The 24,852-nt window shown below is 55.9% G+C and overlaps 1 protein-coding gene across 1 annotated transcript in view; it reads left to right on the top strand.

Moving 5' to 3' along the window:
* Nucleotides 1–1,410: 1,410 nt before the first annotated feature.
* The window catches only part of TCF7 (transcription factor 7), a 34,413-nt gene continuing 10,971 nt past the window's right edge, over nt 1,411–24,852 (top strand). The window contains 4 exon segments of the mRNA XM_032251865.1: nt 1,411–1,868; nt 2,034–2,100; nt 2,596–2,720; nt 24,554–24,662. Of these exon segments, the coding sequence (XP_032107756.1) occupies nt 1,608–1,868; nt 2,034–2,100; nt 2,596–2,720; nt 24,554–24,662 (562 nt within the window). The 5' untranslated portion in view covers nt 1,411–1,607.

Raw genomic sequence — 24,852 nt, 5'->3', positions numbered from 1 at the left:
ACTCGTGCCATGCCACCCCCCAGTCCCAGCCTGGGGAAAGGAGGAAAAGTGGGCACCCTAGCCCGGAGGTGGTGGGGGAGAGGGAAGGAGTGGTATCCGAAGCACCCTGCTGGGCGGGCGCAGATAGGATCTGAACACAGGGAAGCACGGCCCTGGTTCTTTGATCCGCAGCCAGCCACGCCGAGCATGGACCCGAGGGAGGCACGGCTGTCTTCCGGCCCGGCTTTGCACCGCTGCCAGGGGTCCTGTGGGGCCCTCAGCGGGAGAGGTGTCCAATACCCGGCCCTCCTCCAAATACCCTCTATCCCAACTGCTCTCAGAAAAGGCGGGAGCGTCTACACTGAATCCAGCACAGAAACATGCTAGTGGGGGCTGCGGTTGACTACATCGCGATCCAAAGGGCCGGTGTCTTTTGTGGATGTAGTGGCTGAGCCAGGCCAAGCGTGCCTCGGAGGCCTGCGTGGACGCAGAGCTGGGTGCCACGCAGATGCGCTAGAAGCTAGGCACTTTCCCACGCTCCGCAAACCTAAAAGCTTCAATCTGGATCGAGCGAGGGTTAGAGGGTTAGTCAGGCCAGGATCAACTTCTAAATGCGACTTCTCGGGTTGAGTTGCTGCTGATGAGGGACCTACGTCGGAATCCCGCGGCCCAGGTGGCTGCCCAAAGCTCCGAGTCTCCGGGCTGTAGGTTCTAGTCATGGAAACAAGTTGGGAGAGCCGTGGGGGCCGGGGCTTGGAGGATCGGCTTAGGTCCTTCCTCCTGATGGTCTTGGCTGTGTGTTCGCGGCTCGGAGCCGTTGCCTGGCTAAGGGGCCCGTCACAGATGTGCGATGTATAAGCTCTGCATGCAACAGGAGCTCAATAAATGTGCGAGGGGGTATGCTTGTGTTCGCGCTGTTTGCAGGCGGAATAGAGGACCAGGCAAGAGCCGCGACAGCGCCGCAGAGTCCCAACGCTGCCGTTTCCCTGGGGTCGGAGCACAGCCTCAAGCAGCAGCCAGCTCTAGGAAGCCCCAGTTCAAAGCACAGGGCACCCTGGAGCCCTGGCACGATACAGTTCACACCACCGCTGCGGTGGTAAGCCACGCCCAAGTCCCAAGGGCCTAGGGGACCCCCGCCCTCCGAAGCCAGAGGGGAAACCTGGGCGCAGGATGCGGGGTTAATATCTGGTTGTAGGTAAGTGGGGTCAGGAATTGCCTTTAGAGTCTGCGTTTCGGGAGAAGGGTGATGATTCTCAGGCGCGGCGGACGTCTCGCTCGCGGTGAGCTCCTGGAACGCGAGCCCTTTAAGACTATGCCAGAGGGCGCGTCCCGGCCTCTCCCGGGAGAGGAGGGGCGGAGCGGACCTGTGTCCCCGCCCCTGCCGGCCCCGCCCCCGCTACCCGCCCCGCACTCGGCCGGCGGCGCCTTTGATGTTCGGACCCGCCAGCTCCCGGAGCCGCTCTGCCCCGCGCCCTAGCCCGCGCCTGTAGCCCGCCCAGGCGGAGTCAGCCCGCGCTCCGCCCGCCGCGATCCGGGCTCGGAGGTTCGGACTCCGGGCTCGCCGCCCCCCGGGCCGGCTCCGCGCCCCTCATTCCCGGCGCCCAGCGCCCCGGCGGGCGGAGCGCACCATGCCGCAGCTGGACTCCGGCGGGGGCGGCGCGGGCGGCGGCGACGACCTCGGCGCGCCGGACGAGCTGCTGGCCTTCCAGGATGAGGGCGAGGAGCAGGACGACAAGAACCGCGACAGCGCCGCGGGTCCCGAGCGCGACCTGGCGGAGCTCAAGTCGTCGCTCGTGAACGAGTCGGAGGGCGCGGCCGGCGGCGCGGGGATCCCGGGGGTCCCGGGGACCGGCGCCGGGACCGGCGGCGAGGCCGAGGTCGGGGCCGAGGTGAGCGCCCGCCGGCGCCAGCTCCTCCCCCGGGGTCGCCGCGCCCCGCCGACCCCGCTGCGCTCGGCCCCGGGGGTCTCCAGCGTGCAGGGCGCCCCTGCCCGGGCGCTGGCCCCGATCCCCGCGCTCCCACCGCCCCTCACGCCCCTCCGGTTCTCCCTCCAGGCTCTCGGGCGGGAGCACGCTGCGCAGAGACTCTTCCCGAACAAACTTCCAGAGCCCCTGGAGGACGGTGAGTTTCTGCCCGGCCCGGCTCCGCTTCCTCGCGCTCAGGCCTTGGCCTCGGTGGGACCGGGTGCCTTCCCCACCGCAGCTCGGGAGGCGGCAGAACCCAGGGGTGGGGAGTGGGGGGCGGGCTTCCCGGGCGCCGCCGGGTCGAGTCACTTCCGGTGCCCTGACCTTTATAGGAGTAAACAGACCCCCGCCATCCCCGCCTCCCCTCCTGCCCAGGTGACTGACTAATCCGCCGTCTTCAGGAGACAGAGCTGGCCAAGGTTCCTTGGTTGGAGGGCGGGGTGGGGGGGTCAAGTAGGGGCCGCCTCGGGGAGGCCTGCACTCCAGGTCTTTCCCCCAAAACTTGGCACTGCGGATACTCCCAGCCCGTTCCTTTCCAAGTCAGGAACTTGCAGGGGACCTCTTGGCAATTCTTTTTCTCTCAAGAGCAGACAGCCTTCAGCCCCAGCCGCCGCCAGGGCTGGTGTGTCTGACCCAGCTGTGGTTTTTCCAGGCCTGAAGGCCCCGGAGTGCGCCAGCGGCATGTACAAAGAGACCGTCTACTCCGCCTTCAATCTGCTCATGCACTACCCACCCGCCTCGGGAGCAGGGCAGCACCCCCAGCCGCAGCCCCCGCTGGTAAGTGGCCCCAGCAGCCAGTGCCGCCCTCTGCTTGCAACCTCCTTGACCAGGTAGGCAAGAGGCTTCTGCCTGGAACAAAACAGACGAGACTCCTGTGTTGGTCTTTTTTCCCATACACACCCAGTGGGATCCGAACCAAAAGGAGAACTTTGCTGAAGAAAGGAGGGGCTGCCCTGGGGCACCCCCCTGCCCTCTGGCTCTTGGCTTTTGTCTTCCTAGCTTGCTCATAAGCAGTTGCAGGCTCTGTCCTGGTGCTGGGTGATGCCAGGGTGGGGTCTTCTAACTTTTGAGCTGAGACCACCCTCTCTCCTCGCTGCTCTGATCTCAGCTCAGAGCTTTGCATTTAACTTTCTAACTAGCTCAGGAAACCCTGAGCCTCCTCGGTGCTTGGAGGAATGGGCAAAACTTATCTGCTCAGGTCCCCTGGTTGTACAGAAGAAACGTGCTGTACTGTGTCCTTACTGGTGTGAGTGCACCCTCGCCAAAGAAGGACCCTGAACACCATGTGTGGAAAGTGGGTTCTTAGGAAACTGGCTTGGTCTCAGACACACCAGGAAGGGTTGGCAAAGGTGCCACAAATCAGTGATGTTGAGAAGGGACCAGTTTAATGAATTCTGAATTGAATATTTTTAAGTACCCAATGCTTTGAAAATATTTCATGATCATTACAAACCATGCCTGTTGGCGCAGATGACCTTAGTGTGAAGAGCCTATTCTGAGTGCTTTGGAACAGTACAGCTGCTCTTTTAAAGAAATCCCTGTTTGTGTTCACGCTTTTCTCAGTTGGCCCAAGTTGGGGTGAGGGTACGTGGAAGGTTTGGATGACTGGTGAGCGAGTGTTGGGTGCAGATGTAACCCCAGTGCAGGTGGGGCTGGCAGGCTGAAGGCTCACATGGCTACGGTATGGTCACCAGAGAGAGGGGAGAGTAACTGCTAGGCTGTTTCAGACCAAGAGTGAAGAGGGTGGTTCTGAGAGCTGCTGCATGCTGGGCTGGTGGGAGTGAGAAGACATCCAGCTTCTCTCCAGAAGCCCAGGCTAGAAAACCTGTTGTATGGCTGGCTCTAAAAATGAACTTCTTGCCCTTTGGGCCCCTATTTCCTCATCCGCAAAATGAGCATGTTTTCCGAGTAGTCTCTGTATCCAACTTTCTGCTCTGTGGCGGCTTGGTGTATGAGGTGGTTCACTTCCTTCCAAGTCTGTGAGGTGAGGGGCTTGCCCGTTAGTCTTCCCCCCGATGCAGTGACTGTACCCAGAGAACTCACTCCGCATGAGCCCATGCTTAACAAAGATGCATTTTGGATCCCTGCAAGATGCAAACCCTTAGATTTGGGACCAGGTTGACATAAGCCACCAGTGCCAGACTTCCAGCAGGTGAGGTGCTTCCATGGGGGCCAGGGTCACCATGGGACCATGATTAGACAAAAGGCCTAGGCCCAAGGCTCCACTTCATCCTCCCGGGGCTCCACAGTAGCACAGGGAAAAGGCATCCTTTTGGAGCTCATCTCGTGGTGTGGGCAAGTGCTGGGAGAGTATCCAGAGCAGGGAGGGCCTCGTTCTGCTGTCGGGGGAAGGGTGATGGGACTGTTTGGTGTCCACTGGTAACACAGGTCAAGAGTAGCCTCTAACAGTCAGGATAGTCGGGGAGGCACAGTACCACGGGCCTGGGTCATTTATTTTTCACCTTTCGGTCTTTCTTAAGCTACAGCAGATGCATTTGTATGCATCACACCCGCTCCTGTAGGTACAAACCCCCTTGCGCTCCTCCCCACCATCTGGGTTCTAGGCACACAGGAGGAGGAGGATGGGCTCTGACACTGACTCTCTGTGTCCTGGCCTCAGCTGCTCTGTGGGGCTACAGAAAAGGACAGAGGCAGAGGTCTCAGTTGGAGTGACACTGGGTGAGGAAGATGTATGTGAATTTAGGTGAACCTCTTTCAGCAAACCTGCCATTTACAAATACATAGCAAGTCAGAGTATTTGCTTGCCTTACCTGAAGACGTGTGGGCATTTAAAATGTGGTTGGGTTTTACCAAGCAAAGTGGATCCACCCCCACATTTTAGAAGCACATTTATCATTGGATTCAAGGTTTCTGTGTCTGGAACCAGGAATGATCCTCTTATCTTGGGTCAGGAGACCCTTGCAAGGGCCCTGAGGAAAAGCTGCCTTTGGAAAATTTTTCCAAAGCTGGTCACTTTCCCAAGCCCATATTTGAAGGACAGACGGCTTGCTGTTCAGGCCCTGCCACAGGCCTTAGATCCAGGCTCCCTTGCCCTTTGCCCAGCCCTCTCTGAGGGCATCCATGTGGTCAACACTTACGCTGAGATGCCCGAGGCCAGTCACTGGACTTCCCTCGAGAGCAGGAAAAGCCTGTACCAGGGACTGCTCTGCCCATGTGTGGGATGCCCATGCGGCTGCTGTGTTAGAGACCTCAAAACAGCCCAGCTCGAACCTCGCTGGGAGCAATGGGCTGAATGGCTGAATGACCACCCCACAGCCAACTGCCACAGGACACTTTTTTTTTCTTCCAAAAAGGTTCCTTCTTTTGGTAGTAGGCTTCTTTTAAGCTTGTTTGAGGAAGAAGAAATTAGGTCAAAGTTCATTCCATGAACACTGTCAGGCAACTAATGTAGGTTTTTTTTGTTTTGTTTTTGTGTTTTTTAAGAGACAGGGTCTCACTCTGTTGCCCACGCTGGAGTGCAGTGGTATGATCTTGGCTCACTGCAGCCTCGAACTCACTGGGCTCAAACAGTCCTCCCACCTCAGCCTCCTGAGTAGCTGGGACTACAGGTAGGCACTGCCATGCCTGGCTAAGTTTGTTTTTGTTTTTTGTAGCAATGGGGTCTTATTGTGTTGCCTGAGCTTCGGTTTGGTTTTGTTTTCTCTTCTCTGCCCTGAGACCTGAGAGTCGGCGGAGGCAATGAGCAGGAGGATAGTGAGCTGATCCTAGGCTGTACTTTGGGGGAGATTCTGGGATGAGTAAGGCATTATTCCTTAGGCAAACTCAGGCTCCTGGGTGCACACGACAGCATAGTCAGTCTGGTCATATCCAAAAATGATATGAGGCAGCATTGCTCTGTGGCTCCTATGAGCTCTACGTGGAGTCTGTAGCTTGGACAGATACTGAGCCTTTTGCGATTTTGATGAAATATCCAGAATAAACACATCCATAGAGACAGAGGATTAGTGCTTGCCAGGGGCTGACGGAAGAGGGGGCAGGGCGTGACTGCTAATGGATATGGGGATACTTTCTGGGGTGATGAATATGTTCTGGAATTACATAGTGTGGCAGTTGCACAATCTTATGAATATACCAAAAGCCAATGAATTATATACCCTTTAAGACAGTGTATTTTATATGTGAATTACATCTCAATTTAAATAAAAAGGCAGAGGGGGTTTTGGCTGTTGGCAGACTTGGGGTCATGTTTCCTTGTCCCTGGTCTCCACAGCCATCCAGGTCCCTGGGCATGCCCCAAGCCAGGAGGTCAGGCGTCAGGTATCAGGTCCAGTGGAAAGAGCCTCACTCAGGCAGTGGACTCATGTTGGGGCTCCCAGCAGGTCCAGAGTGTGCCTGGGGGAGTAGGAGGTGAGGGTATGACAAGGTTCCAGCAGAGGAAGGAAGTGCTGCTGACGCATGGCCAGCCTGTCCAAGGCACTTTGCAGAGATGAGTAGGTGCAGGAGCACCCACCGGCCTCCACACACCACAGGGTGAGCCGTGGGCCTTGCTGGGACACGTTAGTGATTGGTGTTGAGCGCCAGCTCTGGCTGGAGTGAAGCCTGTTAGGAGAGAATTTCGCACCAGGCTGGGTACCAGGCTCTGCCCCTGGGAGTGCCCGACTGAGTGGAGGAGACAGAGACCTGAAGCAGGAGCTGGCAGGAGAAGCTCCTGTCACCAAGGTGTCCCAGCCCCAGCCCCGGCTGTGAGGGAGAGCCCACTGAGCAGCACTCTGAAGGCCACAGGGTGTCCAACAGATGAAGACAAGGGAGGGATTGGCAGGCCCCAGGCTATTCTGTGAACACATCCCAAATCTTCCAGCTTCTCTGCAGTTAGCACCTGAAGCCCAAACTATCACCATCTCTCACCCAGACAGCAGCAATAGCCCCCCAGGGGCCCCCTCCCTCACCCTCTAACCCCCATCCTAACCCACAGTCCAGGCTTCATATAGCAGCCAAAGGGGTCCTTTAAAACAGAAATCAGATCACAGCTCTCACCTGATTAAACCCTGCATTAGCTTCCCAATGCTCTTGGAGTAAAGTCCAAGCCACTCACCACAGCTAAGTGCCTGGGTGGCCCCCACCAGCTGCCCCTTCTCACCTGCACCAGCCTCTTGCTCTGTCCCTGATAGCAGTCCCGTCCCTGTCCTGGGGGAAGGGGGGGTCTTGTAGCCAGCAACTTCTTTACACCTCAGGACTCCTGCCCTGCTTCCTTCCACTCAGAAGTCTCTTCCCCAGCCCTGCACATAGCCACCACCTTCTCATTCCTCACTCAGGGCTCAGTTCAGATGTCTCCGCCTCAGGGAGCCCCCTCTGACCATCCCTGTGGGACCCTCCTCATCCTCCAGCTCCAGCTGCCTTGCCCACCCTGGCAGCTCTTCAGGCCGAAGCGGTTGGCACTGCTTTACAATGCACTCACCATGCTTAACCCAAAGAAAGCCCGGCTGTTTGTTTCCTCTGCACAATGGGAGTGGTGAGCCATCTTCCCAGATCTGGAGTGAGGACCAGCAGCAGTGCCAGGGAGGGGCACAAGGAGGTACCAGTGCAGCCTGGTCAGGGGAGTCAGCCATGAATGAACCCTTGTCCCTTGCTGGCCTGGCTCCCCTGGGGTCAGTGGTGGCTCAGTGGCGGGCCCCATGTGGACTTGGGGCTGGAGGGGTCTGGAGGTCTGAACCCTGGGATTGGGGACCGAGGGGACAGGTCCCCTACTCACTGCCCCGCCTGACCCAGGATTCTTGGGAGGGGAAGTGCTATCCCTGGGACCACACTGGGAGCCATAGCTACTCACTCCTTCCTAAGAATTCTTGCCCACCACCCCGAAGATTGACCTGAAAGAGACTCCCCTTCTTCACTCCTTTACATGAGATGTTAGAAGCTTAAGCTGTTTTGTTTCGTTTAAAAAAAAAAAAAAAAAAAGGTTGGCTGGGCACAGTGGCTAACGCCTGTAATCCCAGCACTTTGGGAGGCCAAGGTGGGCAAAGGATCACTTGAGGTCAGGAGTTCAAGACCAGCCTGGCCAACATAGTGAAACCCTGTCACTACTAAAAATACAAAATTAGCTGGGCATGGTGGCACATGCCTATAATCCCAGCTATTCTACTCCAGAGGCCAAGGCAGGAGAATCGCTTGAACCCAGGAGGCAGAGGTTGCAGTGAACCGAGATCGTGCCACTGCACTCCAGCCTGGGCGACCAAGCGGACTCCTTCTCAAAAAAAAAAAAAAAAAAAACCACGCAAAAAAGCCTCATGGCCATCAGCCTGGGAAGCCATGGCCGCCCTGTGCGTGCCCCTCACTCTTTCCGTGATGCTGCCCGCGGGAGTGGGCCACCTCCTTGCTTGCAGCCTCTGCTGCTGCTCTGGATTGCTCCCAGGCTGCCTTCTTTCCCAGTGTGAATGATGTTCTGTACACATCACGCCACCTTGACTATTTTCCTGAAGCATAATACCCAAACAGAAGTATGGGTCAAGAGGTAGGAAGAATCGAGGTGTTTTGCTTCCCTGGTGCCCCTGTTTGCTCTAGGTTCTGAGCTGTGACTGTCCCATGCTTACAGTGGCTTAGCACAGCTGGCATGGAGTTCTTCATTGAATAGATTTGTGGTGGGCAGTGGGACTGTGAGCTATTTTGAATTGCATTTCTTGCCTTGGAAGGCTGCGAAGTATTGGCTGTCTTATTTGCAAAATCTGCAGCCTCTTCTCCGCTGCTCCCAAGGCGAGACTTTGAGCATGGCTCCCTCAAAGCCTTGATGCCTTTCAAAGCCAGGAGAGCACCATGAAGGGGGCCAATCCCACAGACCCCTGGTTAGAGCCAGGCTTCCTGCCCTACCCTGTCCTAAGGCAGGGAGGGATGGCTGGGAATTCAGGGTGGTGTGCCCCTCCTCTGGAAAGTCAGGGTGAGTACTAGCTCAGCAGGGCAAAGAAAACCGTCCCAAAACCCAGGGCTGGCAAAGAGCCCTGGATTGGTTGCTAAGACCTGGGATCCTTCCCCTAGCTCTACCAGGTTCCACCAAGCCAGTTTCCACAGCAGCACACAGGAATATTCATACCAGCACTGCCACCTCCCAGCTGCTCTGAGATTCAAGTGTGAGTGGGCTGAAGCAGAGAGGGATGAGGGTGGCCCCCTTTCTGAGTCTCTGGAGACCATACCCCATCCCCTGCCCCTCCAAGGAAGGAGGTTTAGCTGAGCTATAAGTAACGCTCCAGGGATGCTGGTTTAAAGTCACATAATTGCTGAGGTCAGATGGGTCAGGGGTGGGCCCAGAGCCTCCTGGAGGTGCAAGGGAAGCCACAGCCCCTCTGAGCCTCCTCAGGCTGTTGCGGTCCCAAAGCCATACAGTCACACCCCTCACACCTTGTGACTGATGCTTCCTGCTGCTGTGTACAAACAAGGCTCCGTTGGAGGAAACAGGTGTTTTATCAGGTCACAGGGGCCCCCGCCCCCAATGGTACAGTACACAGATCCTCCTGCTGCAGGTGGAGACAGGGAGGCCAGATCAGGGCAGAGACTTATCCAAGGCCCCTTAGGGGAATAGACAGAGGGAAGGCATTGAGTCTGCACAATGCTCTCTCTGACACTGTATCTGCCATTCTTTGGCTGGGTGGCCCTGTGTGAGTTAGCCCCCCTGAGCCTTAGTTTCCTTATCTAAAACTGAGGATAATGAGGGTTCTCACCTGCTTGGGTCAGTGTGGAATGGAAAGAGGCAGTGTATGTGAAAGAAAGAGCCAGCACACATAGGTGCCTCCTGAGCAGGCATGGTGGTGGAGGGAAGGCCTCTACCAGGAGGAGTGTGAGTGCTCCGAAAGCTGAGGTGGCACTGGGGCCTTGGCCGAACTTCCCTTTCCCAGCTCTCGGGGCAGTGCCCTCTGGCCCACCCCGCCCTTAGGCCCTCAGCCTGTCAACAGACAACACATCCTGTGCTGTAATCTTGGGTCCATACCCCAACTGAACCTCTTCTGTATACTTGGCCTGGCTCAGCACATTACAGATTCCCTCTGGCCTTCCAGAGCTCAGTCCTGGGAGACAAGGAGACTTTCATTGGGAGCCTCCAAGTTGGCTCTGAGTTTCTGCTGGAGTTAGAAAAAGGGCACAGAGGAGGGAAAGGCCAATGGGAGCAGCAGGGGAGGCTCCTGAGAGAGGGATCTGCACAGGTGAGAGGGGGAGAACACTCTGGGTGGGGGCCCTGCTGGAACAAAGGAGGAGAGAGGCAGAGGCTGGCATGCTCCATCAGCAAAGGGGTGGACAGAGGCCCGGGGTCCGTGAGGGATGTGTGTTGAGGCTGGAGAAGAAGGGCCCAGGCTGTGACCTTGGTACTGGGGCAGTGCTGGTTCCAGAGCCTGGGAGAGGCTGGTGGGCACATACAACATGTTGGCATCATGGTAGGGCAAGGCGGCACCCACCCGCAGATGGTGGGAATTGGACATGGTGGGCAAAGGTGGGCAGAGCTGGCTGCTACGACAGGGTGGATGCTAGGAGGCATGGGGATTATGGGAGGAACTCGAGCAGAGTCAAGGGAGGGGTAGGCTTTGGGCGGAGAAGACCCATGGGTATTGGGCAGTGCAAGGCAAGGGTACCTTACAGGTGGGAAGTTTCCATTTTCCTGTCTTTCCATTTGACTCTCATGCTCTCAGGGTTTGGGAGCCTAGGGTCTGGCCCCCTGATGACTGAGGGGAACTCTACCCCAGAGGTCAGTGGCTCGTTCAGGTCCTAGGGCCCATTGGTGACTCAGCCAGGGTGTGGAGAGTATCTCTGACCAGCATTGTCTCTAGCAGAGCTCCAAGGTCCGAGGGGCGTTGGCGGGGGTGGAGGGTGGGTGTCTCTGAGAAACCAGGACGTTGTCAGCTTCTTCATTCAGGCAGTTTGCTGCCCTGTCTCCCCAACCTGTCATGCTTAGGGTCTGGACCTGGGAAACTGCCTCCCTCCCTTAAAAATGTGTGGCCCACTTCCGCCACTGCACATAAGCTGTCACAGCCTGGGTGGGCTTGTCTTCCTCAGAGGGTTCCCCCCTTCCCCTCCTTTCTGCCGGAACATGGGGCTCCTCTTGGCCAGTTCCCCAGGGAGTAGAGGGCCTCTATCCCTTGCCGTATAGGGACTCTGGCCTGGGCATAGCTGGGATGATCCTGAGTCTGGCCCTCTCCTGGGCTCTGCCAGCAAACTACCCTAGAGGCCGAGCAAGCCTGGGGACACACAGCCCTCACTTTGCAGCACCGACTCCACAGCCAGAACTCCCTGGAGATCAGAGGAACAGACACTCTGCCAAATAAGCTTCCTCCTAGCACCCCTCCCTCCCCGTTAAAACAACCAGCTTTCTCTTCAAGGGCAGGAAAGCTGTCTGGGCCCCACACTATGTGCTTCCAAATGATGAGTGTATGCCAGAGGCTCTAGGCATGGATGGGCAGGATGTGGCCCCAGGGGACAGTGGGCCTAGGCTTTGGGGGTTTACACAGTCAGGGCTGCCCCCACTTTACCATGTCTGAGCTGGTTTGGTTGCCAGTGGTGGTAAATTACCTCCTCCCAGGAAACCTAGTTTTCCCATGAGGGCAGGGAGCTGTGATGGGAAGGAAGCCATCCCTTCCCCTGCTGTGTAACCTCACACAAATCTGTTAACCTCCCTAGTTCTCAGTTTCTTCGTCTAAAATGGGGTGGGAATCCCTGGCCATGGAGAGGCCTGTGTGCTGGGTGGGCCTCAGCTGGGGTCTGCTGGGCAGCTCCTTGCAAACACTGCTCCAGAGCCAGCCTCCCCATCAGGCAAGAAGTCGTCGTGGGGAGGGAGGGACAGGTGATGAGAGTCCAGGCCGAGGGATTCTGACTAACTCTGACCTGGCTCTGGTGGCAGCGGGCCCAGCCTCCTGGCCTGCTGGGCCGCCATCTGAAACGCATTACTGATGCTTTGTAAACTCCACATCATTTGGCCACATGAAAGCCTGGGACCTAAAAATAGCTGCTCCCAGAGGACGCCCCGCATTGGTGGGGCTCAGCTGACCTCTGCACGCACACCCACCACCAAGCCACCTCCCTCGCCAGGGAGCCCCGACTGGTAGGGCCCCACCCACTCACCCTCCCAGTGTGGGCAGCCACTGCCTGGGGCCAATTTGTCTGGGCACAAATCTCACTCAGCTGGTCAAAGCTTCAGGCCCTGTGGCTGTACCCAGGGCAGAATGTCTGAGAGAGCCAGGAGGAGGCTATCGAGGGTGAGGTGGTGGCTTTGGGACCCTTCCCCAGACTTGCCATGCCTGAAATACTGGGGGTAAGCTTACTGGAAAGCTAGTGGAACCATCTTACAGAAGAGGACAGAGGCCCCAAGGATGGGAGCACTGGGAGGGGCGCTAGTCTGATGTTTACTTGGCCACTGTCCGATGTTGGACACAAGAGTCACTGCCCACGTGCTTGTAAGAGTAGGGCAGGGCCTGTCTGGGAGTCCCTGGTGTCCGGCGGAGAACCCACTAAGCGGGAGGCAGGGCAGCACAGGCCTCTGAGCTGCTAGGGTTGACTCTTTGCCCTGAGTCTGTGGGTTCCCTCTCCTTATGGTCTCTATGACCAACTGCAAACCGCTCTTTTCCCTAAAAATAAACATGCTTATGGGATTGGGGGAAGCTTTGTAGCTATCAAAGGAAATAATAGGGTGTTTTAGAAAATTACATTGTGTTTTAAATAACCAGCATGAAAGTCATTAAGTTTGAAGTTTCATTCAAATCAGATGGCTCTGTGGCTGGCCTGGTGGCCAGGCAGGCAGAGGTGGGTGGGCCCTTCCGAGAGGCTGAGAGGCAGCTTGTGGAGAGCCTTGTGGTGGTGGCAGTAGTGAGGTCTCTGCTGGCTGGGTACAGCCAAGGTCCAGGCAGGCTGGCCACCGAGTGTGTGCCTGGCTGCAGCAGCCACTGCAGAGCTCACTGGCAGCCTTTGAAGCAGTGTGCAGCTGGCTTCAAATGCTGGGCAGCCCCATGGGCGGGAGTGTGGGGACAAATGAACCTGGGAGAGCCAAGGCCACAAGGTTGATGGCCATATTGCCGGGGGTGGTTTCAGGGATGGAGTTGGGATCAGAAAGGGCTGGGGAGGATCTGTGGGGTCCAGGCCACATCTGTTCACTTCACCACTGGATTCTCAGTGCCCACCCTAGGACCTAGCACACAGTAGGTGCTCAGTAAGCAGTTGTTGAAAGAATAACAACAACTTCAACAGTTAATGTGTCAAGCACTTCCCAAGTGCCAGGCCTGTGCCAGCGGCTTTTACTCATGATACCAAGATCTGTACAAGCCAAGAAAGTAGATACTACTGTTGCCTCCCTTTTGCAGATGGGGAAACTGGGGCTTAGAGAGGTTAAGGAATGTGCTAATTCCTGGCAGAGTCAGGATTTGAACTTTCATCTATTTTATCCTGAAACCCACACTCCTCACTGCTCTATCTGATTTGCTGAAGAATGTGTGGAGATGGGGGCACTGCAGGCCAAGAAGCTAGGTGGTACCACCAACACCTGCCAGGTTCATAAGCTGGACCCAGCTGGATTCCTCTGGCCCCCGAGAAAGGCCATGCCTCTCACTGCCTCTCGAGGGATATCTCATAGCTCTGGGCCTGGGTCGGGGATGGCCCCTGTCCTCCTCGGACACCTGGCAAATTCGGGGCTCCCAGAGCCAAAAGGGCTGTCTTTCTCGGTTGAAAGGCATGTGCCCAGGGCTTCCAGAACAAATGTTACATGGAAGAATATCTGTAAAGGACATTTAGTATTGATTCCGATTTGGTGTGTGATGGAAGGACAGTTAAGACCTGTCTATAGGTGAATCACTTTCTCTTTCTAGTATTGGTCCTGATGCAGCTCAGGGCCCACTGTTAGACTTTTGGGCCAGGCACTCTCCTCTGTGTGGTCCCAGGCTGGGCTGGGGGGTTTCATAGGCTCTGAGTCATGGGAAATAGCTGGACTGAGGCAGCTGAGGGAGTCCTGGGGTATGGGTGCGCCCGCCCACCTTATTCCCCCATGGGAAAGCTGCTTAGGAACCAGAGCCACTGCCAGCCCCACTGGGGCACTTTGATGGCAGTTTCTTCTTCTCTCGCTGCCTGCTGCCTCCCACCCTTTCACTCTGGTCATCGCGGGCCAGTCAGGAGCTCAGTGATCTGGCCTGACAGGAGTCTGGCAGTGGTCCAGAGGAAATCAAGGGCTGGCCATCCCGACCTGGCACAAAGCTGGCGTTCCTGAAAAGCCCTTGTCTTGGGACATAACTTGCTTTTGCTTTTTCTCCTTTTGTTTCATTTTATTCTTAAGTAAAAAAGGAATATTAAGTTGAAAAAGCGCAAAGATAAATCCTTCTTAACCTCATAGCAACCCCATGAGGCCTGGACATTTTATAGATCGGGACCCCCAGGAATGGAGAGACTTGTGCCTAGTGGGTGGTGGAGGAGGGATTTGAGCCCAGGCATCTGACTCGGCGTTTGCGGTCCCTCCCCTTACACTCCATTGCGTCTTTGGCCATGCACATGTGTGTTGCAGCCACAGCCAGGTGCCTGGCTCCCCTGTCCCATCCCTTCCCACTCCTCAGCCCCAGGATTATGCTATTTCACCCTCTGCCCTGTTTGTGTAATGCTACATACATCCAGGTGTGTTTCTGAAAGTTGTGTGCAGCAGTTTTGTGTGACCCACCCTCATCGCCTCATGAGGGGCTCTCCTAAGGCTCCCGTGCAGTTGGCACAGCCCAGCCTCCTCCCTCTGCTCACACTAGGTGTGAGGCCTTCAGATGGCAGCACCCCAGGGCCTGGCACCTCCAGGAGCTCCTTTCCACGCCTTGTGGATAAATGGCTAGACAGTCCAGACAGAGCCCCAGGGGCCTTGACTGGCCATAGCTGGGGGAGTGAGCGCTTCCTGGCCATGGCCTCAGGGCAGGACTGTCCTCCTAAGGGCTGGTACAGGCTGCAGAACAGAACAGAACCCCTGTCTTGTCTTTGCTCCTCAGAGGCTGCTGCATTAAATTGGGCAAGAATGCAGGGCCAAGGCTGGGGAGGTGATCTCCAAGGCTCTCTCCCTCTGCCCTTAAGCCCCTGCGTTTCTGGGCCTTGCCTGGGCTCTCAGCTCTCACTCCCCAGCTTCAAGCTAGGCAAGCCCCTGCAAGAGCACCCCAGCCTCCAGTGGCTGCCCCACCCCTCCTCACATGTGGAGCCTCGGAGCACCAGCCAGACCCTGTGGGAGGGATGACCTCTTGTGTTTCTTTTGGTCATTTATGACAGAATTAAAATCACCTCCTTCAAGGACAGGGTGCCTTCACCAAGGGCTGGGGGAAGTCGGAGCCACACTGCTAGCTAACTTGTTTCAAGAAAGATTCTTGTCTGGGTGCGGTAGCTCATGCCTGTAATCCCAGTACTTTGGGATTACCCGCCAAGGCGGGTGGATCACGAGGTCAAGAGTTCAAGACCAGCCTGGCCAAGATGGTGAACCCTGTCTCTACTAAAAATACAAAAATTAGCCAGGTATGGTGGCAGGTGCCTGTAATCCCAGCTACTCGGGAGGCTGAGGCAGGAGAATCGCTTGAACCCGTCGGGCAGAGGTTGCAGTGAGCCGAGATCATGCCACTACACTCCAGCCTTGGTGACAGAGTGAGACTCCATCTCAAAAAAAAAGAAAGATTCTTGGCAGGCTATTGCCAGCAGAAGTGCTGCCTGTGAGGCCTGTCACTGAATGGTAAAGATCTGTGGCCAAGAACCCCAAAGAGCCAGATTCAAATCCAGATCCACCACTGCTGGCTGTGAGACCTTGGGCAAGAGTCTTCTCTGTGCTTCATGTTCCTCATCTGCAACGTACGTACAGGACAAAGTGGTTGGGAAGACTGTTAGGATTCCAGCAGGGGCAGAGCTCTGCAAACTTCGAGACACTCAGTCGGCTGTTACTAGTAGGGGCTGCCGTCTCTAAATCTACCTCTGGTATTTTTCTGCCTCTTCTGCAAAGCCCCCGGGAAAATAGCCTCAGAACTCCTCAAATACCTCCCTCCCCAGATCCCTGCTTTCCCTACTGCCAAAGACAGCGGAGCTATGAGGCTGTGCCTTGCCTCGATCCACAGTGGGCTCCTGGGCGGCTGGGCACTGAGGAGGAGCTGCATGAGTAACTGCCTGGGCTGGGGGTTGCCCAGCCTCAGGGCTGCTGCGCAGTCTCCAGGCTGTGTTGGTGGCATCAACTAGCAGCTCAGTTGCAGCAGCTCCCGGAAGCTTATATTTTCCTCTAAAAACATCCTGTCCTGAGGGGCGTTCACCTCAAAACAGAGGAGAGAAAACGCAAGTAAACGAATGCATAGAAACCACTGGAGGCCAGGGGCCAGGCCACTCAGCTAAGTGGGGCTCAGCAAGTTCTGAGTGTGCCTCGGGTCAGGCCGGGCCTAGAGCAGGCTTGTGGTTTGCCAAGCCTACATGCAGGGACTCCAGTTCCCACCTCCGCGGTGGCAGGCCCCTTTATCTGATGTCAAGGCCAAGTGGTGGGTGGACTGGCCACACGCACCTAGCAAAGCTCTGTGCAACTGTGGCAGCAGCCTTGTGCCAGCAGGCAAGACTAAAGGCTCCTGGTCCAGAAGGGTGTGGCCTTGCCAGCCCCCAGCCCTACCAGCTCAGCTGGCCACGCAGCCACACTCTGTGCTTTTCTGTGCTTTGTGGTGGGCGTCTGGCACAGGGCATCCAGCACGCTGTGGGTAGGGAGCTTGCAGGCCATCTTTGGAGAGCACCGTGTCCTGGGCAGTTCCTGGAGCAGGGGCTCCTCCAGCGTCTCGGCCCTAGTGGAGTATATCTGCAGAGGTGGGATCTGCAAAAGCCCATAAATCGAGGCCTGGTCCATATGCAGATGAGCCCTGTTTGGAAAGTCTGAGGGGCCCACCCCCTGGGAAGTTCATTCTTATGGTCTGAGGCTTTGGGGGACATCCTGCTCAGCAACTGGGCAGACTCCTCGGCACTAAAGCACCATTGGTGCTGGTCAGTGGGGCCCCAGCTCTAGATGCAGATGCCTGGGGGAGCTGTGGGGCTGCCTGGTGGGCCCTAGCAGTGCAAAGAAGAAAAGTGAGAACCAGAGGGGCTGTGCCAGGGGAGCTGGGCCAAGAGCTGAGACCAGCCTGCACTGTGCTTCCCAAGTCACTGCCCTGGCATAGCCCGGGTGTCTGTCTGTCCAGAAGAAGGGGTGCTTTTTCTGGTTAGCAGAAATGCACCATATGAATTAATGGCAGCCCTGGTTTTGACTGGTCATTCTGACTCCCAAAGTATTGCAGGCAGGAGAGGACAGGGGTAGGAGGAGGCCAAAGGGTCTTAGGTACCAAGTAGGATGTCCTGAGTCCAAGTAGTGGCCCCAGCTCCTCCCAGCTTCCTAGCCTGTACTGCAGTGACCCTCTGCCCAGCCCCAGCCAGGGTGCCTTATTTAGTGCAGACACATTGTCCCTAATCTCTGCCTCCCTAATGGCTCCCACCGCACTACACTGGACTCAACTTTGAGGGCCCAGCTGTAATACATTCAATATAAATAACTCAGGGCACAATCCCAGACCACAAGGGCAGGATAGATGAACAGTCTATCAGTGGATCAGTGCTCCAGAAGGAGTTGGGGATGAGCGCATGGCAAGGGACCCCTTCACAGATGAGGAAGTAGGACAGACTTCTAAGAGGAAGTCTATTTATATGAGTCCTGAAAGATGGATTGGAGTTTGCCAGGCCAAGTGGTAGAAGAGTGCTCCGGGGAGAGGGAATATCATGGGCCTCGGAACCAGTGTCCCCACGTGGCCAGAGCATGGAGAAGGGGAGGATGAGGCTGGTGCCACTGAAGACCCAGAGAGCCCATAAAGGGTCCTGGCACTGGCCTGGTGAGGGCTGAGGGGCCATGGGCAACTTTCTCACCTCACTGAGGCTTGCTTCCCACATGTGCAAAATGGGAAGAATCTATAAGAATCTTGAAGCCTGCCTCAAGTGGGTTGTCACTCATGGTATTTACGTTACTCAGTATCACCTCTGTGTGCTTGGTAAACAGAACAGTAACCATAGCAATTGCCCACCTTTCTGTCTGGTCAGCCTCTGCCCTGAAAGCAGTACCAGGATCAAAGTGGGGATCTGCCCTTCATTCCATGGGCTTTTTTCCCCAAGGCCTCTCCCAGCTCCGGACCAGGCATCAGGAGCAGCCTTCTGCCTGAGGGAAGAAGTTACAGCCCTGTGGCTGAGGAGGGGGCATGCACAGGTTCTGGAGGCACTGGGATTTAGAGGGCTTCATTCAACAAGCCTGCTGAGTGCCGAGCCCAGAGAGACAGAGATGACTAACAAGCAGACGCTGCCCTCCAGGACCCCCAGGCCAACCTCTGCCAGCCAGGCTGGTGGCACCCCAAGCCAGGTCACAGGCCTTTCCACAAGGTGATCCTTAGACTAAGGTCAGGATGAGAGCGGGCCAGCCTAGCCCAGAGCAAGAGAAAGTATGGAACACTTCGGGGGGAAGGCACGTGGGCCAGAGGAGCAGGCTGGCATGACTGCGCCATGGTGAGCAGGGGACATGGCTGGGGCCTTGGGGCCATGCTCAACTGCTGCCACCAGGCAGGCTGCCAGTGCAGCCAGAACCCCCATCCCAGGGGTCTCAAAACTTGTTGGAGCATTTTTCAGGTTAGGGAAGCACTCATTCAAGTAACCCTGAGCAGCCAGGCTGGGAAAGGGAGTGATTGGGTTTAGAACTGGGACAGCCTCCTCCCACTCCCTACCTTGTTCTGCGCACAATAACCATAGGCCCTTTGGAGTGTCATGGGTGTCATCCCAGCTCTGCCACTTACTAGCTGTGTGACCTTGTGCCTCAGCTTCCCCGTCTGTCAGGTGGGCATAGTAGTTGACCTACTATCATAGGTCTGTTTTAGGAGTATCTGAGCTAAACTCTTCTAGGTGCTCAGAACTGTGTCTGGCACATGGGAAACACTCCATTCACATTAGCACATGCTTTTCCCTTGGCCTGAAGCATTCTTTTGCCTGGCACATAATGGGAGCTCATCAACATACCCTGACTGAATGGTACCAATAGCAACCAGCTGAGCATCCTGGTTTCTTGGGGGGCTGCTTCTGCTGGCACAGTCCTCTGCCACTGGGAGGCGTTCTTGGGAGGGCCTGAACAGGCCTAACCTATCCCCTACCCCCTCGGGCTTGAGCACAGAGGAAACAGCAACTTTCTTCGCTGGGAAAGTGTTGTGGGGCTCAAGCATTTGGGGGTTTTCAGAGTCAACTGTCAGAGGCGAGGGAGTTTCTCTGCTGGCGGTGGCAAGGGCTGTCAGCATGCACACAGCCTGCAAGCAGACCGCTGCGGTCTGCAGGGAAAATGCCGACTGTGTTTATTTTTCACCTGAGCCTGCAGGAAGTTGGGGGGGTTGGGGAGTGGTGGTGAAGGGGGATGCCAAGCCAGGCCCAAGCTAGACTTCAGAACAGAGAACTACCTCAGGAGTCTCCCGTTTCCACCTCCTCCTGCCTGGTCCTGCCTGGCCCTCTTCCGGGCTGCAGCCTGCTAAACAAGAGGGCATGCTGGAAGCACCCGAATGAGGAATTCCTTGCCATGGGCTCAGGAAATAGCCCAGAAGGGCGAGGAGCCCCTGCAGGACAGTGGATTGGAGTGGCCTGAGGAAGTCTTTGAGCAGTAAGAGCAATGCAGTGGCAGGAAGGACCACCTCTGTGGGGAGTGAGCCCTGTCACCAGGCATCCAGCAGAAGTCTGGACAGGCACTGATGGAACAGAGATGACTCTAGAGTAGCCCTGGGGTGTCTGGGCTGGTGGAGGAGACAGAGGGGCTCAGGTAAAGGCAATGAACAGGGGTCTGGGGTATGCTGATCAAGCAGCATGGGCTGCGGATAAGGCATCCACGCATTTAAACATCCTAGCATGCTTTGAGAACCCAGCTCTATGTTTGGTACTCTGCCCCCAAAGGGTGAGGGCAAGAGAGATGAAGGTGGGCCATTGAGATGCTCAGAGCCTGGTGGGGACAATCAACCCAGGCCTTCCTCCTTCCCTCAGGCACAGCCCGGGCACAGTCATCATCAGGGGGAGCAGGGAGGGGAGCTCCAGTCACTGAGCTCCCCATACACACACCAAACCCCAGGCGACCCCACCCTGTTGTCTAGGCAGCCTGGCCCTGAGACAGCCTTGTGCTGAAGCCCTAGAGTGGGACATCCAATTGGACAAGGGGGACATGGGCGCCAGGCCCTGTGCCAGACGGTTTCCCCTGACTACTACCACCAGGCACCAAGGGGGCTGGGGAGTGAGGCTAAAAGGCAGCCTGCATGAATGTGGGAGGGACTGGCCAGGACCTCGACACCCTGCCCTGGAGCCCTGGCCACCCCAGGACCTCCAGCTGCCAGTGGGTTATCTGCCTCACCACTGCCCATCCAGCACTTCTCCTGTGGTCTGACAGCAGACTCCTTTTTAATGCATTTTTTCCCCGGTTCCCAAGGAAGGCTGGTAGACAGAAGGAGCCCACAGCCTGCCAGGCAACACCCCGCAACACCACCCATCACATGTATATGTACCAGGCCAGCAGCTATAGGCTGGGCTGGATTCTCTTGGAGTTTTCCTAGGCCCAGCCTGAGCTGTGCAGCAACGTGGGGTTCAGGTGGCAAAGCTGGACCCAAGCCAGGCCCAGCATGGCCAAGGAAGGTCAGCTCTGGCTTCCCCGCCCCCAACAGGAGGGCTCTCCATGGCTTCCTGGCCAAAACTCCTGTGGGTAGTTTCTTGGTAAACTACCCACTCCCAGGGGAAGGGTAGTTTACTGAGAAACCTGCCATGGAGCCATGTTCTCACTACCTTGGAGTAGACCCCCAACTCTGGGCAGAGCAGAGACTCTGGGACTGTCTTCCAGGAGCTGGCACCGTGGACCCCTGTCTATTCCGCTAGCCAGGCCCTCAGTCCATCCCAAGGGTCAAAGAGCCAGAGCCAAGGCTGGATGGCAAGGCCTCCTCTGAAGCAGAAGCTTAGACTCGAAAGCCCCCCATGCTCCAGGCATTTGTGCCCTAAGGTGGTGAATGGTGGAATGCTTTCTGCCAGAATCCAGTGTTCCTGAAGGAGTAGGCCCTAAGGCTCAGTCTCCATCCTCAGCTATCACGAGGGCCTGGTCAGGGCTGATGCTGTCTGGCTGGCACTATTCTAGGAACCTGTTAGGATAAAAACATCTCAGGGGTTTCCAGGAAACATCCTACTTTAACGGGCCCTTAGCTCCTTCTCCCCAGAACTTTAAGACAAAGCAGAACTTTTACATCTGTGACCAGTGAGGTGAGCAGGACTGTTATTCTCATCTTCATTTTACAAGGGGAGAAAATGCATCCTCAGAGAAGGGATGAGACTGGCCCAGGATCCTCTAGTAAAAAGTCAGTGAAAAGGCAAGTCTAGATCTGGGCTTCCCAACCTAACTCACATCATGGCACATTTACAAAATTATCATTGGAGTAAATGAAGGATGCCGGAGGCTAAAGCACCCATGGGAAGTCCCGGGCATAGTGAACAAGGAAGAGAGTAAAAGGTGCTGGGGTTACAGAGGAAGCAGAGGACAGATCACGTAGAGGTTTACTTATTTATTCTGAGATGGCATCTCGCTGTCACCCAGGCTGGAGAGCAGTGGCACAATCATGGCTCACTGCAGCCTCCATCTCCAGGGCTCAAGGGATCCTCCTGCCTCAGCCTTCCTGAGTAGCTGGGGCCACAGGCATGTACCACCATGCCCAGCTGGTTATTTTTATTTTTAGTAGAGACAAGGCCTTGCTATGTTACCCACACTGGTCTTGAACTCCTGACCTCAAGCAATCCTCCTGCCTCAGTCCCCCAAAGTGCTGGGATTACAGTCATGAAGCCACTGCGCCCAGTCCACACAGAACTTTGTAGGCACCAGGTCAGGAGATAGCATGGGAAGCCACTGGAAGCTTTAGGTAGGAGTAACATGATCTGATCCCTCTTGCTGCTGGATTGAGGACTGGCAGAGGGACAGGAGAGAAGCTGGGGTCTAGGGAGGGTCTGCTGCAGTCATCCAGGTGCCAAGTAATAGTGGTTTGGACTGGGTAGAGGACAAAGAAGAAGGAAGAAGTGGTGGGATTCTAGATATACTTTGAAGGTAGAGCATTAGGATTTGCTGACAAATTGGATATGAAGTATCAGAGAAAAAGGAGTCAAGGATGACTTCAAGGTTTTTAGTCTGAGCAGCTGAAAGGACGAGGTGACCATTAACAGAGGAAGACAGGGAGGAGCGTTTGGGGCAGGAAGTCAGAGGGTCTGATCTGGATATGTTGAGTTTGGGAGGCATTTCAGACCACCAAGTAGAGTTGAGTAAACATTTGGAAAGTAGAGTTCCTAGAAGTGGGGCTGGGATAGAAATGTGGAATCATCACATGAAGATATTTAAAGCTGTAAACCCAGATGAGGGGAAGATGGAAGCCAGAAACAAGGTGAAGGAGTGGTCTATGAAGCTGGAGGAATATCAGGCAGTGTAGCATTCTGCAATCCAAGTGAAGAAACTAGTTCAAGGAACTGGGAGAAACGAATTGTGTCTGATGCTGCAGAGCGGTCGGGTAAAATTACAACTGAGAATTGACTACTGAGTTCAGGATTGCGGAAGTTATTGGGACTGTGACAAGTCATCTGGTAGAGGGATGGGGCAAGACACCATCTGGCTGGGTTGAAGAAAGAATGAGAGCTGAGAACTAGGGGCAGTGAATGTGGACAGGTCTGCTGAGGTTTCTGTAAAAGGGAGTGAGACAGGAGGTGGCAGTAGCTGGGGGAAGATATAGAGATGGGAGAAATGGCAGCCAGTTTGTACCCTGATGGGAATGAGACAGGGTGTACAAAGTGCATGACACAGTCCCTGGCACATGGCAGGTACCAGATACCTGAAGGAGTTCACATGTGTCCACACACCCTGCAGCTGCCCCAGCCTCTCCTCTTCCTTGCCAGCCACCTATAGCCACCTCCTTTCCTCATACTCTGTCTGAGGAAAGGAGGAAGCCTGGGTAGCCCTGTTATGTGAGACTCTTTTTGGTGAGCAGACAGATGAGTAGGGCAGGCAGCAGTGTCAGCACCTTCCCCAAGACCAGAGGGGAAGGGTGAAGCTTGTAGCCCAGAGGCAGGAATATGAGGGAAGATGCCAGCAACACGGCTGTTGCTGGCAGGTGAGGGGGCCTGTGCCCAGCTGGGAGCTTCATGCCCTGGTTACAGTGGGGCTTATACCCAGCCTTCCATCTGGGCTTGCCCTGGGCTCCAATACCAAGTGCCATGAGACTGTGCCAGGCCCCCTCACCATGAGGCACCCTTCTCCAGGCCCAGAAATAAAGGGGCTGTGAACTCCATTCACTACTAGGAGAGAAGCCTGAAGCTCTTGAGGAGTCTGGCTAAATTCACCCAGTCAGAAACTGTACCCACAGAGTGGGGAGGAACCCAGGCCACAGCCCTCATTACTGTCTTGCCGCAAAGATGTCCCGTTCCCTCTCTGCCAGGGGTCAGAGATCACTCATCCATACTCTTAGCCAGCAGCACCCCTGCAGACGGGCTTTTCAAAGTGGGAAGTTGAACTTGGTTGCAGATGATGTCTCCAAGGCCTTGACCCATGCAGATGTGCACTGAGAATACTGTAGACCTGGGCCTTGGCCCTGGTAGCGACTCTCTGCAGCCAAGTCTCCCTGGGGAGCCCCTCTTCCAGCCTGCTGACTGAGTCATCTCTTGATAGAGCAGTGCAACTAGTGTGAAAATAAGAGTTCTGGCCAGGTGCAGCAGCTCATGCCTGTAATCCCAGCACTTTGGGTGGCCAAGGCAGGTGGATCACTTGAGGCCAAGAGTTCAAGACCAGCCTAGCCAACATGGCGAAACCCCACGTCTACTAAAAATACAAAAATTAGCTGGGCACAGTGGCGGGTGCCGGTAATCCCAGCTACTCGAGAGGCTGTGGCAGGAGAATCACTTAAACCGCTGGGAGGCGGAGGTTGCAGTAAGCCGAGATTGTGTCACTGTACTCCAGCCTGGGCCACAGAGCAAGTCTCTGTCTCACAAAAAAAAAAAAGAAAAAGAAAAAGAAAAGTAAGAGTCCTGCGGTGCTGACAAAACAGGAAGTACAGGGGCTGGGCAGGTTGGCCCTGAAGGAAGCCAGGCCCCATCTCCCCTGAGTTAGGGGACTGAGGAGGACCCTTTCCTGTGCCAGCAAATCCTGTCAGGCCTGAGCCAAGACAGATGGTCAGACTCAGGATACCCAGATTGGGGGCTAGAGGAGGAGGAAAGAAAGCTCCAGGCTGTGCTAGGGTAGGCCTGGGTCCTCAAACCATGCCCTGGTTTAGGGGGCTGGAGGCTGTAAGCAACCCTCCAGACAAGCCAAATCTGAGATGAGGAGGCCAATAAGGGTTTTCTGGACCAGGGAGATGCACCTCTAGGAAATGAGTGCCTAGAAAAAACAAGAGGCTTTCTAGCAGGTGGGACTGCTTGGGCAAAGTCTTGCAGGCTAGTGGGCAGGGGCACTGGACACACAGTGGCTTGAGTTGGATCTCCTTCCCTGATGCCTCTGGTTTTGGCCACTTCCACTTTTGAGAGTTGGGCTTCCTGCACACAATTCACTGGGACCCTGCCTATATACACACCCTCACCCCGGTGCCTTCCTCCCTCGGGACTCCCCATACTCATCCACTCTCCTTCTCATTTTTCAGCACAAGGCCAGTCAGCCTGCCCATGGTGTCCCCCAACTCTCTCCTCTCTACGAACATTTCAACAGCCCACACCCCACCCCTGCACCTGTGGACATCAGCCAGAAGCAAGGTACAAGCCTGGAATGGGGAGGGACCCAGTGAAATCAGAGTCTGAGGGCCAAGTCCCCAGTTTCTGAGACCAGATGGCTAGGTCCATTTTATAACTGGAGAACCTGGGGCTGTGCAAACTAAGGGCCCAAAGAAAATCCCAGAAAGAGGGACTGGGGGTAGGAGGGTACCAGAAGACTGGAAAAGGGGGT

Source organism: Sapajus apella, unplaced genomic scaffold, assembly GCF_009761245.1.
Source record: "Sapajus apella isolate SASKATOON/1434 unplaced genomic scaffold, GSC_monkey_1.0 scaffold1, whole genome shotgun sequence".
NCBI classification, from domain to species: domain Eukaryota; kingdom Metazoa; phylum Chordata; class Mammalia; order Primates; family Cebidae; genus Sapajus; species Sapajus apella.
Note: the sequence above shows the minus strand (reverse complement) of the source record. Positions and strands in the feature narration are given on the sequence as shown.